This window comes from Mustela nigripes, chromosome 2 (genome assembly GCF_022355385.1).
Source record: "Mustela nigripes isolate SB6536 chromosome 2, MUSNIG.SB6536, whole genome shotgun sequence".
Lineage (NCBI taxonomy): Eukaryota > Metazoa > Chordata > Mammalia > Carnivora > Mustelidae > Mustela > Mustela nigripes.
In genome coordinates, this window is record NC_081558.1 from 55,261,036 (window position 1) to 55,279,964 (window position 18,929).

The 18,929-nt window shown below is 44.6% G+C and overlaps 1 protein-coding gene across 1 annotated transcript in view; it reads right to left on the bottom strand.

Annotated features, from left to right (window-relative positions):
• Positions 1-5,915, bottom strand: part of CCDC174 (coiled-coil domain containing 174) — a 26,015-nt gene extending 20,100 nt beyond the window's left edge. Inside the window, exons 1-3 of the mRNA XM_059390392.1 lie at positions 5,788-5,915; positions 2,864-2,968; positions 2,117-2,217 (exon numbers count right to left, since the gene is read on the bottom strand). Coding sequence (XP_059246375.1) covers positions 2,117-2,217; positions 2,864-2,968; positions 5,788-5,829 — 248 coding nt within the window. The 5' untranslated portion in view covers positions 5,830-5,915. The remainder of the gene's footprint in view (positions 1-2,116; positions 2,218-2,863; positions 2,969-5,787) is intronic.
• Positions 5,916-18,929: the final 13,014 nt, after the last annotated feature.

Below are 18,929 nucleotides of genomic sequence, written 5' to 3' on the forward strand. Positions count from 1 at the left end.
TGGGGGCGCCTGGGTGGCTCAGTGGCTTAAGCCGCTGCCTTCGGCTCGGGTCATGATCTCAGGGATCTGGGATCAAGCCCCGAATCGGGCTCTCTGCTCCACAGGGAGCCTGCTTCCCTCTCTCTCTCTCTCTGCCTGCCTCTCTGCCTACTTGTGATCTCTGTCTGTCAAATAAATAAATAAAAAATCTTAAAAAAAAAAAAAAAAATTGGGGATTCTCTCTAAATCTAGGGTGACACTGCAAATAAGGGAGAGTTCTTCTTTACAGAGGAATGCCAGTTAATAAATGGAATGAAAATAAAGATAAAGATAGAATTAAAGAATTAGAAAAATCATCACTTAGAAATCACCAATATAATAACTATGTGGAAATATGTTGGTGAACAAGATATTCATAATCTCAGTTTCCCTCCTTAGATTATGAATTACAAATGGGGAAGAGCACCTTTACAGTGGAAAAATCTAGCAGGCCTTTCTTAACCAAGTGATCAACCTTCATCACCAATAACAACTCAAACTGACACTGTGAGCCTCCTACTGTGATCCAATAGGAAGAACACATCATATACATTTTATTCTTTTTTTTTTTTAAAGATTTTATTTATTTATTTGACAGAGAGAAATCACAAGTAGTTGGAGAGGCAGGTAGAGAGAGAGAGAGGAGGAAGCAGGCTCCCTGCTGAGCAGAGAGCCCCATGCGGGACTCGATCCCAGGACCCTGAGATCATGACCTGAGCCGAAGGCAGCGGCTTAACCCACTGAGCCACCCAGGCGCCCATATACATTTTATTCTTAACCAAAAACAGTTAACGTGACTGTAATCATACACTGCAGAGCAACAGGTCTGGACTCTTCAAGAACAGCAATGGGATAACAGACAACAAAAAGGCCTGGGAATTAGTCTAGATTAAAGGAGTCTAAAGAAATACACCATCCGGGCTGCTTGGCTGGCTTAGTTGGAGGTGTGTACAATTCTTGATCTCAGGGTTGTGAGTTTGAGCCCCACGTCAGGTCTAGAGATTACTCAAGAAAAAAATAAATTAACTTAAAAAAAAAAAAAAGTTGTGCTATAAACAAAATTTCTCCCCCTTAAAAGAGAAAAATAAAGAAAAATATGAAAACTAAATGCAATGTGCAATCTTTGAATTCTGGATTAAATTAAAAAACAAAACAAAACTATGAAGGACTTAACTGTACCAGGATAACTGGTGAACTCTGCCTATATACCATAAAATAGATAATATTATTTTATTAGTATTAAATTTTATGGGTATGATAGCATTATTATAGTGATGTAGGACAACATCCTTGTTCTTGGGAGATATATACTGAAATATTTTGAGGCAAAGTATCATGATGTTTACAAAAGTTTCTCTACGTACACATACACCAAGGCAGGGGAGAGAGAGAGAAGCAAAAACAAACGAGGAAAAACATTAATTGGTGAACTTAGGTAAAGAATATTAGAAGAGGGGCGCCTGGGTGGCTCAGTGGGTTAAAGCCTCTGCCTTCGGCTCAGGTCATGATCTCAGGGTCCTGGAATCGAGCCCCGCATCGGGCTCTCTGCTCCGCAGGGAGCCTGCTTCCCTCTCTCTCTCTCTCTCTCTGCCTGCCTCTCTGCCTACTTGTGATCTTTGTCTGTCAAATAAATAAATAAAATCTTTAAAAAAAAAAAGAATATTAGAAGATTCACCGTGCTCTTCTTTCAACTATTTTGTTGTTTTCAAGTTTTTCAAAATAAAAAGGGGGATAATTTAGTTTCTAAATGCTACTGTAATATTACCTAGTAGCCCAGAACCACACCACTATGTGGACACTTCTTAAACACTTGATGACCATCTTAGTGCCCATTAAAGGCTCAAAGTGGGAGCCTTGAAAACTTGATGATGAAAACTTGTTTCATCTTTCAGACTGAGGTTATGTCTTCTCTTTTTATAAGACTACAAATACATCTGCAAATTATATTATTTTCAGTGTCTATTTTATATTTATAGAGCATATGGCTGAAAAAATGACAAAATTAAAACTGTTTAACCCAGAAGTGTAAAAGTGGAACTCTCACTTCTCTGCTTGAGTAGCCCCAGAGGCAACTATAGTTAGCACAGCTTAACTTTACCTTGCTTTGTCTAAAGTCTTCTGTTCCTCGATCTTCTGTTCTGTATCCTTCTCAGCTCGATTTGAAACTCCTGCATTCTGTTTGCTCCAGATACTGGGTTTCTGGAGCATATTTATTTAAAAAGACAAAACAGAACCAAGTGATTGCAAAAAAAATCTCTACTTACGCATCAGAAGAAAAACGATTAACCTTACGAATCTATGAAGAAAACTAGATATGAGAGCCAACCTTTGTCATGCAGACAAACTATACAAGGAAAAGCTAGTGCTGAAAAAAAAAAGCCCTAAATTATATAAAGAATTCCTTTACACGTCTACAGAATTACTTATCTCTTATCTCCTGAATGATTACACTTAATTCGATAGATTAATAGAAGTGATAAATACCATAACCTAGTCACAACTCTTAAAGACCCTGATATTTTCTACTATATTACTGTATCATCTAATTGTTTATCTGTTTGTATTAATAATACCTATACAGCTGATCTTTCCTAAGAATGTACACAAACCACTAATTAAAACACGCACTCTTGCAAAAGAAGTGCTGCATAATTACAGTATTATAATGTGCTTTTAAATGCTCTAATTTCTATTTTAATATAAAACATTTTATGCAGATGTTCAACTACCAGGGATTTTCTCTTAATTTTTATATGTAGCAGAGAAGGACATTTTCAAAAAACCTAGGTATGGTATAATTTCCCCATGTTTAGAATTAATGGAGATAACCAGATCTTATTTTTACCTTATTAGTTGTTTTTGGTTTTCCCAAAACTCCGGAATCTTTTAGAAGTTTTTCTTGTTTGAATTCTTCTTGTTTTCGGAAGAGTTCAGCCTTAAGGTCTACCAACTAGAATAAAACCAATGAGCAAACATTTAGTTAATTCTAATGAGTGACTAGATTTCCAAATTATTCTAATTCTCAAAGCAAAATTTAAAGTTCCTATAAATGCACAAAAATGGATACAAAATTAAATGTCTCTGAATTCATAATCCAGTACAAAATAAAACCAACTCCTACAGCATTCCAGTTCTCTTGGTAATATATTTCTACCCTAACCTTCAATACTGGGCTAAGGGGAAGGTGATTAAGCAAAGTAAATGAAGTCTGCACTTGTTAGATTCAGATTGAACTAATAACTTTAAGGGGCATCTGTGTGGCTCAGTCGGTTAAACAGCTGCCTTCGGCTCAGATTATAATCTCAGGGTCCTGGGATCGAGTCCCACATCAGGTTCCTTGCTCAGCGGGAAGCCTGCTGTTCCTCCTGCTTGTGCTTTCTCTCTGACAAATAAATTATTTTTTAAAAATGAACTAACAATTTAAAATACCTTCTCCATGCCTGACATTTTACTTGGCTTTTTTATACTGTAACCTCATTTAATCATCACAATTTATTATTTCTGCAGAAAAATATCTTTGTTCATCAACTATCTGAGCACTAAAGAGCAGGATACAAACATGAAATACACACTCCCATGCCTCAAAGAGTTACAACCTAATTTAAAAAAAAAAAAAAAAGGTAACTTATAATATCAGTAAAATGTAATAAATGACTTTAAGAGTGAAAGAAAACAGGGACACCTGACTGGCTCAAGTGGGTGAAGCATGAGACTCTTGATCTTGGGTTGTGAGTTCCAGCCTCACATTGTATGTAGAGATTACTTAAAAATAAAATCTTTAAAAAGGGGTGGTGGTGGTGGAATAAAAAGCACAGAAGTTCAGCTACAGGGGCATTTCCTTCTGTCCACAGTGATCAGAGACAGCCTTGAGCCGAGCTTTAAACGATAGGCAAGGGGAGTGTGACTGGCTCCGTCAGAAGAGAGCACAACTCCTAGATCTCAGGGTATGAGTTTCAGGCTGATGTTGGGTGTAGAGATTACTTAAATAAATAAACTTTTAGGGGCGCCTGGGTGGCTCAGTGGGTTAAGCCGCTGCCTTCGGCTCAGGTCATGATCTCAGGGTCCTGGGATCGAGTCCCGCATGGGGCTCTCTGCTCAGCAGGGAGCCTGCTTCCCTTCCTCTCTCTCTGCCTGCCTCTCCATCTACTTGTGATTTCTCTCTGTCAAATAAATAAATAAAATCTTAAAAATAAATAAATAAATAAATAAACTTTTAAAAAAAACATCGGCAAGATTTCAACAGTTAGAAATAAAGTGGACTGAGTGAATGAGAAGATCTCCAGGTTTATGTATGTTCTGGAAACTCTAAGTTTGGTTGAATCACTGGGTTCAAAAACAGGAAAGAACAGGGCTCCTGGGTGAATATCCATGCCTACCTCTCACTTATACCTATCACCACTGTCTACTCTGCAAAGAAATACAAAATGCCAGTTCCTTTTTTAAAGGTCCGGATACAGCTCCCTATAAATCAGATACTTATAGAACCCAGCATCACAGACTGACTTTTAAGGGAAATCAAAATGACTGAGTTCAATGATTTCTATTTTGGAAGACACCAATTTAAAAGCAGCCTTGGCAGAGATTTAATAATGCTAAGGGCAGTTTCATCCTAAGACCTAATACCCTAAATTTCTAAACACAAAAACTTTGGTTCCTTCTTCTGAGTCTTCTTAACTGCAACAATTTTATAGCCACACATTTTCCTCTTCTATGACCACTTTTGAGTTTTAAGAGGAAGATGCGCTGAGTACTGTCCATTTCCAGATGGCATTTCTACGATGGCTATGGCTTATTTTAACCTGACAGATAGAATAACCTTAATATTTACAGCTTTTTGGTTCCTTATGCTGAACCATAATAACTAGGACTAATTTTCAATATGAGACTAGAAAAAGAGATCTGAATATTGGGACACGTAGTAGTTTTCCTTTGCAGTCCTTTTGCATCCTAATACTTTGCAGTAAACTGAAGATTAAATCAAATATTAGGCAATTTGCTCTGATGTAACAGAAAAGGCAATAGCTTTGGTGAGGAACAGCCTGAGTGCACCAGTTCTATCTCTAAGAATTCTGTATGTAAGCTGGGAATAGCCACCTCCTTTACTGGGCCTCAAATTTATCAGCTATAAAACACGGATATTAATAGCACCTACTCCCTAATGCAGTTGGGAGAATTCAATGAGATAGTGCACAGAAACGTACTCGAGCAGGTTTTCTCCCTAGAAGTAAGTAACTAATTTAACAAAAACTGCTTACATCCCGCTAGACCTTACAACCCGCGGGCACTGCAACCTATGGGTGCATTCACACTGTTTAGCTCCTGGTCGGGATGCTGGGCGCTCTCGGATCCCCGGGAATAAGTCACCCTCCCTCATGTTCTGGGAGACCCCTTCTAGTCCGTGGAGTGGAAAGGAAACGAGGAAGGCGGTTTGTGTCTGTACAGCAAGCACAGAGGGAGACAGGACTGGCAAGGAGGCCTGGCCGGGTTGCCGCAGGGGGAAGGCAGGGGCACTCAAACAGGAAAAGACACCAGGTTCAGGTCTGTATCTATAGAGGGAATCCTGGTCCTGTATCCGAGGGGAAAAGCCAAGTACCGCGTCCTGTAAGTAAGAAAGTCGGCCCGAGTCCCCATCCGAGAAAAGCCAGGTCCGGGTTCCTGTTTGAGGGAAGGCCAGGTCTGGGTCTCCCGAGTGAAGAAACAAGGTCGAGATTCTTGTCTACTGGAGATGAGAACTCGGAGCCCCGTAGCATCACCTGTACCCGCACTCACCGAGGAGGCCGTAACATCCAAAGGCTTTTTCCTCCGGTCCATTCTGCCACCAGCGTGTCTCAGCAAAAAGCTGGAGCCGGCAATGTCTCCCGCAGGCCTCAAATGCCTGCGTTCCGCACAACCGGAAGAGTCTGTAATAATAGCGACGGTAAGTATGCGACGCCGGCGCCATCTTGGAAAGGTCAGATGTTGTGCGTATTGCACCTGCCACCATTTTGAGAGAGTCAAAGAATGCCCAGTGTTAAGGCCATCTTGAAGAAAGAGAAAGGATAACAAGAGTTAGTGTTGGCGCCATCTTGAGAAGGGCGAATGCCGCTTTCGAGCAATGGGCGCCATCTTGAGTGGGGCGGATTTGGGGTTGGGGTGGCGCCATCTTGGGGAGGGCATAGTGACCACAAATATTCTTCGTGGTGAAAAGAAAGGCGGGTTGGTAGGACTGGAAAGATCTAAATGCCTTTAGAAGATCTGCAGTATGACTGGCACTGTCTGGTGCTTCTCACAGGTTAACTTATCTAGTTCTCACAAGAACCATATGTGATTATATTATAGAAGATTATTATATTACTCTTGGTAGAAATAACAATAATAATAGGTAACATGAATATAGTACTTACAATGTGCCACTTTACATATTTCAGCTGGTAAGAACATGAACTCCAGAGGCGAGTTTCCTGGTTTCCAATTGCACTTACTGGCTATGTGACTTTGGGAAAGTTACTTAACTTCTCTGTGCCTCAATTTCCAAATGGGAATAAAACAGTATCTACTTCATGGGACTTAATGAGAATGAAATAAGTTAAATGAGCTAGTGTTGGTAAAAATATTAATGATTGTATTAGACAGCCTAATGACCCCTGGTCAAAGGTGTCCATCTTCTAATGTCCAAAACCTCTGAATATGTTACCTCTGTGGCAAAAGGGAATTTGCAGCCATGATTAAATTAAATATCTTAGGATAGGGAGATTATCTGGATGGGCCCAATGTAATCAAAAGGGTCCTTATAAAGGAGGCAGAAGGATCAAAGACCACATGCTAGGGAAAACAGGCAGCCTCTAGAAGGAAAAGAAGTCCTCTTCCAGAACTTCTAGGAGTATAGCACCATGACCCCTAGGTTCTAGCCTTGCAGCGATTCCGCACCCCAGTTCAATGTGTGCAGGTCTTCCCACCACCAAGCAATTCTCCAGTGGCATCTTGTGTCCTACAATTCAACTCAATTCTGACATTATCTAACTGGAGATAGCCTCAGATCCTATAGGTTAAGGGCTCAGTCCTACAAGGGTGCCTTCACTTCAGATACTGATTCCATGTCCTGGCTGTCACCTATGCTTCTAAATTGGAGGTTCCAATGAACCCCTCCTTGGGTTTGATTGATTTATTAGAGCAGCACACAGGGCTCAGAGAAACATTACTAGATTACTGGTTTGTATTATAAAAGGATGTAATTCAAGAACAGCCAGATGGAAAAGATAAACTAAGGCAAGGTATGTGGGAAGGGGGATGGAGATCCCTTGCCCTCTTTGAGAAAGCTACAAATCACAAATCTTTACATGCTCACAAACCTGGAAGCTCTCCGAAATTTGTCTTTTTTAGAGGATTTTATGGAGGCTTCGTTACATAGGCATGACTGATTAAATCATTGGCCATTAGTGATTGAACTCAATCTCTACATTTTACTGTAGAGACCTACATTTTACTGTAGAGACCTCCACCGAGGTCAGAGGTGGGACTGAGCATCCCAACCCTCTAATCATACCTGGGTTATGATTCTCCAAGCAACCAGCCCCTGTCTTTCAGTGCTTTCCAAAAGTCACTCATCAACAAAATAAGACTCCTTTATTGCTGTCTTCCCTTAGGAAATTCCAAGGGTTTAGGAGATCTGGGTCAGGAAGTGGGCTGAAGACCAAATGTAGATTTATTATAATTCATAATATCACACTTTGTAAGGCTCATTTCAGACTTCCGACCTCCAGAACCATAGGAGAATTTATGTTGTTTTAAGCCACTAAATCTGTGGTAATTCATTATGAAATGGTTTAAAAGCACAAAATTGAACAAAAATCAAAATAGCTGCACTAATGCTTCAGCCAGGCTTAATTTTAAACTAAACAACCTTTTTTCTCTTCCCCAAACCTCCCCTCCTCCCTTCTTAGCTTTTTTCTTTCAGGAACTCCATATCACCCCCAAAGACATGACAAATGAGGCTGGCGGCACATACACAATTCCTGTCAAAACCAGCTAGATCCTGATTTCCCTAGAAAACACCTCAGCCCAGATCCTTTGGGAGGGCTTGCAGTTTTGAAGGCCTTAGCCTGCTGCAGCCTCCTTTGCCTGGCAAAGCAATAAAGCTGTCGTTCCTCTTAACCCCAAACTCTCCATGCGTTCTATTTTGGCTCTGAGGCACTGAGGTCAGTTTTTGACAACAGCTACCATAGGAATCTGATAGAAATGATGAGTTTAGCAGTAGCACTAGTGGATGTCAGGCATGTGTGTAACTCTTTTCATGCGTTATCTATCTGGCTTAATCCTTAGAATAACCCCAGAGATGGTAGCTATTATCCCCATTTTACAGTGGAGAAAAACAAGACCCAAGAGGTTAAGTGACATGCCAGAGGGCCTTTGCCAGCTAGCTTGTGCTGGAGCCTAGAGTCAAAGAATAACTCAAAGACACTGGATTAATTTTGTGCACATGACTCCTTGTCAAGAGGGGAACCATCTGAAAATGGCTAGAAAGGAATTACATAAAAGAAAGAGGGAAAGGGGGAGAAGGAGAAGACAAAGACGGACTGGAAATCATGAACTTTAATTTTCTTGCCCAGCTGACCGCTGGCAATGATGCCATTCAAGGGGTTCTGATCTTGGACAGCTGGAAAGAAAGTTTAGTTGTTTATGGATGCCCAGAAGACCCCAAGGGTTTAGCTTTCTCTGTGTAATGCCTGTCATGGTCCTTTGCTGTCATCCTCATGCTCGTTAGGCAGGTTTATACCATCACCTTTACCAGAAGTTCTCACCAGAGTGGCACCCAGCTGACTTTAATTCCTACCAAGCCACTGAAATTACTAAGAAAAAAAACAAGGAACCTCCGTTATTTCCCTCAGCCTCACACACTTCAAGGTCTGGAGAAGCAGAGAAAGCTTCATCTTGGACTGATCGAAATGCCCTCTGAACACACCCATGATTTTTCCCATATCCTGTTTCCTCAAATTCTTCCTTCGATGCTTTCCAAACGTCTGGGTCCATCTGGAATTGCCTTCTGCTACCAAATATGAAAATTGAGGCCACAGCCCCTTATGTTCTTTACCAGGTCATTCTCTTCCTAGGGTGTCATCTTCTCAACTGGATGCCAGACCACACACCACAGACCTGGGTTTGTTCTAGAGGAAAAGAGGTACTCCAGCCTGGTGAGAGAGAGCACAGGTTGTCCTCCAAGGAGCCTGGGATTGGTCCCAGCTGCACCCCTTCAGTTACCTCGAGAACGTCGCCTCACCCCTCTGTGCCTCAGCTCTTGCACCCGGTTGGACCCAAAGGATGTTGGAGATCTAGGGTACAGAAATGGTTTGCCAGCTGACGGGCGCTGTGCATGCATCACTTGGAGAATACAGAAGTTTTTGCACAGTGCTGGTTTTCTCACAGCAGAAGGCACACACTTGAAGACAGTCTGTGTTATGACGCTGCATATTTTGCAGCGTTCTGAGGTCCATTTTGTCCCCCTGCTGGGTCCCCAGGGGGTGGGACTGGGTGGGAGACCAATTATCTTCTTCCTGCTCATCTCTTAAGTGGATTTTGTCAAATCTCCTAGGTGCTTTAAAGAAGGGAGAGAGAGGATACTTTCTGAAACACACAGCAGCTAGTTCCCTGTGGACACGGCCACCAAACCACGCTCTTCTTTTTAAAGGGGGTCCTGGAGTCATTTTTTCCAACACAAAGTCTCAGAGCCGCTTAGTTGCAGGCTGCCACCTGTGTTGCTATCTGAGGCTTTAATGGGCAGTTAAGAGGTTCTTCATCCCAGCCCCCTTTTGGCATGTGTACCATTTTTCTACATATCCTGTTTCCTCAGACTAAAAATGTGCCTCTCCCCCATGAGTCTAGCCCATAGCATCTTAACCTTTGGTCTGTCTCCAGAGCACTGCCTGTGATAATAAATTACTCAGCACTGGATGAATTAGCTGAACCCAGTGGGTGGAAAAAGATTAGGCTGGACCTAAGGAAATTAGGTTCTAAGCACAGACACAGGATGAGGCAGAAAGATACCGAGACTTGGGCCCTGGATGACGAAGAAGCTAACCTTTATTGGCATCAGGCCCCAAATCGGTTGTTGGCAAGATCTCACTGAATCCCCACAATGACTTCAAGAGTATGTATTGTTATTATCCTTATTTTGTAGATGAGGAAACTGAGAGCCAGAGATGTTAAGTAACTTGACTAAGGTCACACAGCTAGTCTTGGTCCCAGGATTCGAACCCAGGCAGTCTAATTCCGGAACATCACACTGTCTTCCCGCAGTGCATTTCCATTCATTCATTTATTCATTCATCCATTTAACTCTACTGAGGAAGGGAGAAAATGTTATATAAGAGCAGACCCCAGAATATTTCTGAAGGAGGCACCTGTCGTTAGGTCACTGTGGGTGCAAGGGGCCCAGCAGGTGAATACCAGCAGAAGCCTGAAGGTACAGCTGGGGTGGGACAAGGATTATCTGGTGGTCTGGAAAACCCACCTGAGCTTGCAAATCTGGGGTAAAGGGATGGTGAGTGGGGCTTGTCCTGCCACCTGGGAAATTGGTGCTTGAGGCCACAGTTGAACACAAAGGGTACAAAGAATTCTATACCTGGAGAAAAAGGCCCATCATGGGATCCCGAGTGTTGCCCCCTACCTCAACCAGTGCCTCTGAGGAGAAGAGCAGGGGAAGATGCTTTACCACACTCAACCCCACCCCCACACCATCCCCACTGGTGGGAGGGAACAGGGAGGCCTGAAGCCAAATGAGGGGCTCCAGAGAGGGGGCACAGAAGGCATGTCAGGGACCTGGCAATGTTTGGATCGGGGTATACCTCTGAGGATGGTAAAGGCCATGAAGTGGGGCAAAGCAGACCCTTCCTTCTGGCCCCATGGTAGTTTCCCAGGCCCAGACTTGGTGGCTTAAAACAACAGATACTGTCTCACAGTTCTGGGGGATGGAAGTCTGAAATCAAGGTGACAGCAGGGCTACAGCCCTACGGTCTGCTGGGGAGTCATTCCTTACCTCCTCTTAGCTTCTGGTGGTTTGCTGGCAATCTTTGGTGTCCCTTGGCTTGTGGAAGCATCACTCCAATCCTCCGTCTTTGGTTGGTCTTCTCCCCGTGTCTGTCTTCACAAGGCCTTTGTAAGCCTTTGTAAGTCTGCTACGCATATTGGATTAGGGGGCCCAGCTTCTTCCATATGACTTCATTTTAACTAATTACATATGTTAATGACCATATTTCCAAATAAGGCCACATTTGGAGATAATGGGGTTCAGACTTCAATACACCATTTGATGGAGGAGACAGATTTCAACCCAGAACAGGCTCCATGGCCAGTCTGGAAAAGGACAGCTGATGGAGCCAAGGTGCTGGTTGGGAGGAGAGACTGTAAAATCTCCACCCCAGAGAGCCTGGGGTTGTAAACTGCCTGGGGCTTCATTAAGAAGTGCCAAAGGAGGGCCGGAGAGCCTGGCTGTAGAGATGGGACAAGAGAAAGCTTGTTTGTGTGTATCCCCCCGTCCAGCTCAGGCTGCTCAGAGGCCAGCTTGTGAAGCCTGCTGGGGACTGCTGAAGTCACTCATCACTGAGGTTAACTTTGTTCACCTGGCTTGAGGCTCGATTTGCAGGTTTCTCTACTAATAAGGCATCTTTAACCCTTGGCACACCTACTCTTTGGAAGCAAGTCACCCGGGTCAGCCCACAGTCAAATGGAGCTATGCAAGTTTTACCTCATTTGATTTTCACAATAACCTAACCTGGCAGGGCCTATTGCCATTTCATTTTACAGCTGAGGGCAATAAGGCTCAGAGAGGTTCCATGTCCACGCTGAGACCATGTGGGAGCTCCTAACCTCACACGCCTGTCTGTCTCACAAGGTGGGGTTCCTGCACCCACCTCTCCAATTCACCCCTTCTCTGCATCCTGCCTGCTGTCCTCACTCTTCAGAATTCCTTTATGGCCCCAAGTTTGCTATGAAACTGTACTTGAAAGAAAGAGGCCCCGAATCACATTCCTTTTTGCAGACATCACAGGGTGTTATGGAGCTCTTTATTGCAAAGGATGGCTGCCTACTTTCATTTCCTGCATGGTCTAGATGGATGCAGATAGAGGCAGGGACTGGGAGGTACCCACAGGGAGGGGCTGTGACTCTCACTAGAGGGACCCTAGTGTTGGCTGCCTTGCTCCTGGATCTTGCAAAGGAGAGGCAGACTGCAGGGAAACCGGGCTTCAGGCTGGGTCCTGTGACTTTGGGCAGACTAGGATGAGGGTCATGGTCTTACAGGAAGGGGTGGGGTACAGAATAGGGTCATTGAGGAAGAGAGAAGCAGAAGCCGCTGGATAAACTGGGCTCTGGCATTCCAACTCCATTTCCTTCCTCCCTTCCCAGTGTTCATCCTCAAAATGAGAGCACACAGGGAAGTGTGTTTATCCATGTACCTGATATTCACTGCACATCTTACAAGTGTCTGTTCTGTGCTGGGAATCATGCCGGCACTCTGCATACACTGTTCTCCTATATCCTCATAGCAGCCTGGGAGATGGGATTCTTAATGTCCATTTTACAGATGAGCAGATGGGAGGTTTGGAGATGGAAGATGACTCACAGCTGGTGGAAGAGCCAGAATTCAATCCAGGGGTGGCTGACTGCAAAGACTCTGCTCTCTCTACCCATTACTCATCTACTCATTCATTCAACACATTTATTTTTTACCTTGCACGGGCACCAGCTGTTGTGCCAGGTGCTGGAGAGACAGAAATAATTGACACAGGCATGGCACTCTCCTCGTGTCCTCACGTTCCACAGGGAAAACAGATCCGTCCCCTCCCGGGTAACCAGCACGTTCCTGCACTGTAGATCAGGTTTGTCGTGATCACCAATAATGGTGATATGGTGGGATAATGGAGAATCATGAGGTGGTGGAAGGGAATCTCAAACAGACTGTGTGATCAGGGAAGGTGTCTCTGAATAGGTGACCTGTAACTTGTACCTGCATAATTGGAAGAGCAGGGGGAAATGCATTTAAGACAGAGGGAACAGCAGGTACAAAGGCCTTGAGGTCTAAAAGAGGTCAGGTCAGATGAAGCAAAGGTGCTTGGCATCGAGTGAGGGATGGGGAGAGGACAGGATGTGAGGTAGGAGGGTCGGGGCAGGATCCCAGACCTACAGGGCCTTATAGATCAAGGTAGGGAGGGTCCAGAATTGTTCCTGGGTGTGATAGAAGCTGTTAGAGGGTTCTAAATAGGGCCATAACAAATCTTTTCTCTCAAGGTGTCCATATTTTAAGGCAGGGTTTCTTAACCCTGGTGCTATTGACATTTGGGGCCAAGTAATTCTCTGCGGTGGCCTGTCCTGGGTACTGTAGGGTGTTTAGCAGCATCCCTGACCTCTACCCCCTAGATGCCATTTCCTCACCCCACCCCACTTCTCAACAGAGACCAAAATGTCTCCAGATATTATCAAATGCCCCCCCCCCCACTTGGAGAACTACTGATGTAACATATCAAAGGTTTGGTTGTTGCTTTCACAAAGTCCCATGTACCTGGGGCCAGTTGATCTCCTGGGGGGGCTTGCCTCCACACAGTGACTGAGGTATTAGTGCTGGTTCGGAAGGCAGCTTCAGTTTCTGGTGGAGTACTTTGCTTCCACCAGATGGGCAGTGGAGAGAGGCAGCATGGAAGGCAGCCAGGCCTGGACATGAGTATGTATGCCATTCCCACCGACAGCCCATTGGCCAGAACTCAGCCCCAAGGCCCCGATCTCCCTGCAGGGAGGCAGAGACGTTCTTTCCTCCTGCATCCCAGAGATGGAAATAACCTTGGTGGCATAAAGCACTGCCTCCAAACAATGAGCTAAGTAAGCATTTAATTACATAACCCCATTGATCACTCACAACACCCAAGCCGGTACTTTAATTTCATTTTCCCAACACTTTCTGAGTCATGGACCTGTGGTCAGAGCAGGGACACTGGGTCCCAGGGGAGTGCACCAATGAGAAGGCTCAATGCTGAGCCCCTTGGACCACAGCTTCAGGCTGAAACAGGTAGTAGATGGTTGCAGTGTGTCTTGCCAGCATCCTACGCTCCTTGACGAGCAAGAACCCTCAAGTTTTCTTTGGGGAGGTAACTTTGCACACTGTCTTCCTGCCCGGTGTCATCAGCCTGTGAGTGGGATGCATTCCTTGGACACGGTGCCTAGTTCCTTCTCTCCTCACCTTGCTTGGTCAAAGTATGTCTCAAGATTTTGCTAAGAATGCTGGGACAGAGACTTACATTTTTCAGGCTAAGTATGAACCAATGTTGCCAGCAGCCATCTTGTGGCCATGAGGAAAATCTTGAGAATGAAGCCAACCTGGAGAAAGTGGAGAAGACAGAGACAGGGTAAAATCAAGTTCAGATGGCGTGTTTGTGCCTCGTGTCTAACCTCAGGAAGTCGGATAGACCCTTGAACTTTCTCATTACACAAATCAGTAAGATCCCATTTTCCATCACTTGCAACCAGCAAAGTACTGAGCAACATAATACATTTTCCCTTCAAGGCCTGGGAAGGGGCTGGATCTGCAGGGGAGTGGACCTGTGGAACCACCCCCACAACACACAGGAATGCGAGAGCTGGGGACAGGAAGCTGAGAACCAGAGCCAACTAGAAAAGGTTCATAGTATCTCTAGTATCAGGACAAAGTTGCCCTGACATGCCACTCTTAACTTAGCAGCTCAAATAAAGAAAATAATATCCAGCACTGCATCCAGCTTATGAATCACTAACCTAGTGGCCTTGACCACAATCCTGAGGGGTAAATACCTTTAAGAGATCAGGTGAGGAGGCTCAGAGAAGCTAAACAACTGACCTAAGCTCACCCATTAAGTTAAATGGTAGAGTTGGAACTCAAAGTCAGGGTTCTCTGACTCCACAGCCCATGTGTTGTTTGGGCCCCCCCCCATAATAAACTCTAACATCTCCCTGAGCTTGTTTTAAAAAAATAAAACCAGGATAGCCTTTTGTTTTTATCCAAGCCTGGGATTTAACAGGCTACCCACCCAGGTCACTCAGACATAGACTTGGGGAAGCCAGAGCAATGCCCCCCACCAGCTCCTCCTCCCTCTGGTCCTGTGTTTGGATAACAAACGCCTTCGTTACAGTACATATTTAAGCATTCCCAGGGCACACAACATCTGCTCCAAGCACGCTCGTGCTCCCTTCTGCAGGTGCATGGTTCAGTGTGGGCGAGACGAAGCGCAGAGAAGACGCGCTAGAAATGTCAGACGATATTCACACCCCGCCATCTAAGAATTAACAAGCCTTTGCAGAAAGGCTTCTGTCGGCAGCCCCAGGCGTGGGGGACACACCCACTTCAAGCATGGTGTGTTTTTGCCCCTAGCAGGTGTTTGTGTGCATGTGTGTGTGCGTGTGTGTGTGTGTGCCCGTGGTTTGTGAGCGTGCACACACACTGGCATGCGCACCACCCCTAACCAGAACTGAGTGGCAGCGCCTCCTGGAGCCAAGCAAGTGAGTCAACCACCCAGGAAAGAGAGGCATCATGATGATTTTTTTCAGATGGAATGATGCTTCCTGCCACTTAAAGAAAAAAAAGTCTTCCTGGTAATTTAGAACAAACAAAAAGCCAAATCAAACCCCAATTTGTAAAGACTCTAGGGAGACTCATTAGTGTGAGAGGTATTTTATCATAAAGAAATTGGGTTTCTCTTCATGTAAGCGAGTCAACACAGAAGCTAGTTTATTTTTTCACAACCAGTTCTGGACAAAGCCAAAGTGAGTTGCAGGAAGGCTTCTGGTTATTCTTCCCCTGGACCCATAGGAGGGCCAACTCTTCACTTCTGTTCACTGCCCTCACCTGAAGCATCTGGCCAGTTGTGCTTGACCCTAACTGGCCAGTCCTAACTGGTAGAATCTCATGGTTGATTAGTAATGTCTGCCTTGGGTGCTGAGCAGTGAGCAGAGTCTTAAGTCAGATACTTCCCATTCCTGCCTAAGAGTTTAAGACACTGAACATGTCTTATGATTAACATTCTTTGGTTTTTTAAGATTTTATTTATTTGAGAGAGAGAGAGAAAGAGAGAGCGTGAGCATGAGCACCTGGGGAGAGGGCAGAGGAAGAAGATGGCTCCCATGGGGCTCAATCCCAGGACTCTGGGATCATGACTTGGGCCAAAGACAGACTCATGATCAACTGAGCCACCCAGGTGCCCCTCATGACTAATATTCTTAAAGCAATGAGACTATTACTTATCAATCCATTAATAAACATTTATTGAGCCCATACACACCCCCAGTCCTATGCTAGGTGCTAGGGGGCCATAACATGAGAAGGGTGAACAGAGTTAGCATGGAGCACCTTCCACAGTCTGGTTGCTTTCTGTCCATGTTCTCAAATTTCATTTCACCATAAAAATGCCAGGGCTGAAAGATTTTATTATCCCTATTTTATCAATATTGAATTGAGGATCAGAGCTAGTCAGGGACACATCCTGGATTCAAATCCAAACCTTAGGTCTTTGATCTGAGCCTTTTCCCACCACATCACTCGCTCATTCTGTATAAGTTGATTCTGGTTACTTGCAACATAACACCATGACCAATAACGGTGGCAAATGCTTACACAGTCTTTACTACATGTCAGGCAGGGCTTTGCATAGTTAATTCACTTTCCAGTTCCTATGTTAAATAGAAGGGCAGAATAATAAATGAATAAAATGTGTATCCTGATCACAAGAAGCTTGTAGTTCTGCCAATGAGACAAAGACTTAGGTGAGTAATTAATAATTTTATGTTCATGTTCACACTCTCAACCCAATAAAGGTCAAGACTCAGCTCAAACATCATCTGCTCCACGAGGTCTCCCCTGGGAGCCCGTAGCCTCTAGGTGCTTAAGAGCCCATCTGGTCCATCTCTGACATCTGGTTTCCAGCAGAAGACTTTCCTAGGGTATGTGTGGGGGAGTATTTGCTTCGTGCATGTGCACATGGAAGTCTCCGGGGATGTATGGATGGGGGAACTCATCCAAGAGGATGCTGCCTCTTCTGGGTCAATGAAAATAAATCTTTGGGGCCTCTCAGAGCCAACGGACTCTGGGCCATTTCCATGTTCGGGGGCTCCTATAGAGCAAATAATGAAGAAATGGTGTCACAAAGTGGTATATTTTAAATGGCACAAATCAACAAATGAATGCATTGAACAAGACAACAAGGGGTATGTGAGGGAAGTGTTCCTAAAGACCTTGCATAATTCAACACTCAGAATTAGAGGCCAACAAGGACAGGAAAGAGGCAACTTCTGTCTGTGGCTGGCGTGGCGCCATCGTGTGGCAGCAGCGCAGGGCAACTTAAAATTCTTTTGGCCTGCCCTCTATGAAAGTGTTTGACTCTTGAATTTCCTTCCACTTACTGGTGTGTGTGTGTGTAAAGGGAAATATTTGTATTATTTCCAGTTTTGCATTTAAAATTAGACTTCATTAATGCTTTTACAAAGCACTGACTAAAAATTCACACAGAATGTGACCTTCCTGGACTGTCTCAATTCTGAATGTGAGAGGCCCTTGGTGAGGATGGGACGAATTGCCACTCCCCAACCTGTGACAGGTCCCATGAGTCGCCATGTTCACTTGTTCACACCCCTCTCTCATTGGGTCCCATCCCGGGGACAGGGAGGAGGCATGAAGCCAGGGTGGCTGTGTTTGACCATTCAAGCAGGGTGCCCCCCAACCCTAGGGGGCGCCATCCACACTGTAGCAATGAGTTCCTGCAGAGGCAAGCCCTTTGCTCCCACGCTCTGGAGAGGCCCCACACCAGTGTTTAGTTTGGGATCCAAGACATCTCAGACTATCGAATCACACATGAATAAATACTTAGTGAGCATTTACAACATGTGTAGAGCTCCCTCCCTCCCACTATCCAGGGGGCTGCTTTTCCACCTGATCCCTTTCTTGACATGCTGTATCTCGCGCCAGGTATTCATACAACCCATTTGGGCAGTATTAAGGCAATTCTAAGGTTTTGCACTTTCTAGGAAGTGAAGAGACAGCATTCAACGTTGAACAATATTGCGTGAGCACCTCCCAGGTGCTGGGCAGTGCCCTGTGTGCCAAGGACCCAGCACTGAACAAAACAGGCAAAGATCCTCTGTCATTCAGTGAGGAGAACAGAAAAGAAACCACCTAAATAAGTAAAATACATCATATTTCATCAATTCTATGACAGGGATTTTTTCCTCACATTTAACATGTCTGAAATCAGAGTATATCCTGCCTTCAATGGTGTCTTCGCATTGTTCTACGGTTTAATTGGTGGTATTTTTTTCTCCTATGTGGTACAAAACTAATGGCTCCTTTTGCTTTTGACGATGTGTGAATGTGATGAACTGTGGAGTAAATTATACAGTGCTAAGTAATGAGGAGAAAAATCAAGCAGGGAAGCTGGATGGGGAGTGTCGCAAAGTTCTCTAGACAGACCTGGCAGACAGGGAGAAGGTGAGTTTCAGCAAAGGCAGGAAGGGTGTGAGGGAGAGAGTCATGTGGCTGTCTTGGGGGAATGGCATGTTTAAGAGCCCCCAGGAAGCAGCCTGCCTGGAAGAGCAAGGAGGCTCATGTAGCCAGAGGAAAATGAGTGAGAGGTTGCTGAATAGCGGAAGAGTTCAGGGAGGGAACAGGGGCCAGATTATTCAACCTTTGCCATCTTTGACTCTGAGTGAACCTCTTTTACTCTGAGTGAACCTCACCAGCAATCTGGATCATCTAATGCCCATTTTCCAGATGAGAAAGCTGAGTTTCAGTGAGGTTTTTAAAAATGTCCCGAAGCAACTCAGAAGAACAGTGGAGCCCAGATTTGGAGCCAAATCTAACTCCCAGGGCTGCTGTCACCCAAGTCAGGCAGACAAGTGATTGGCATGGGGGATGACAACGGATGGTTGAG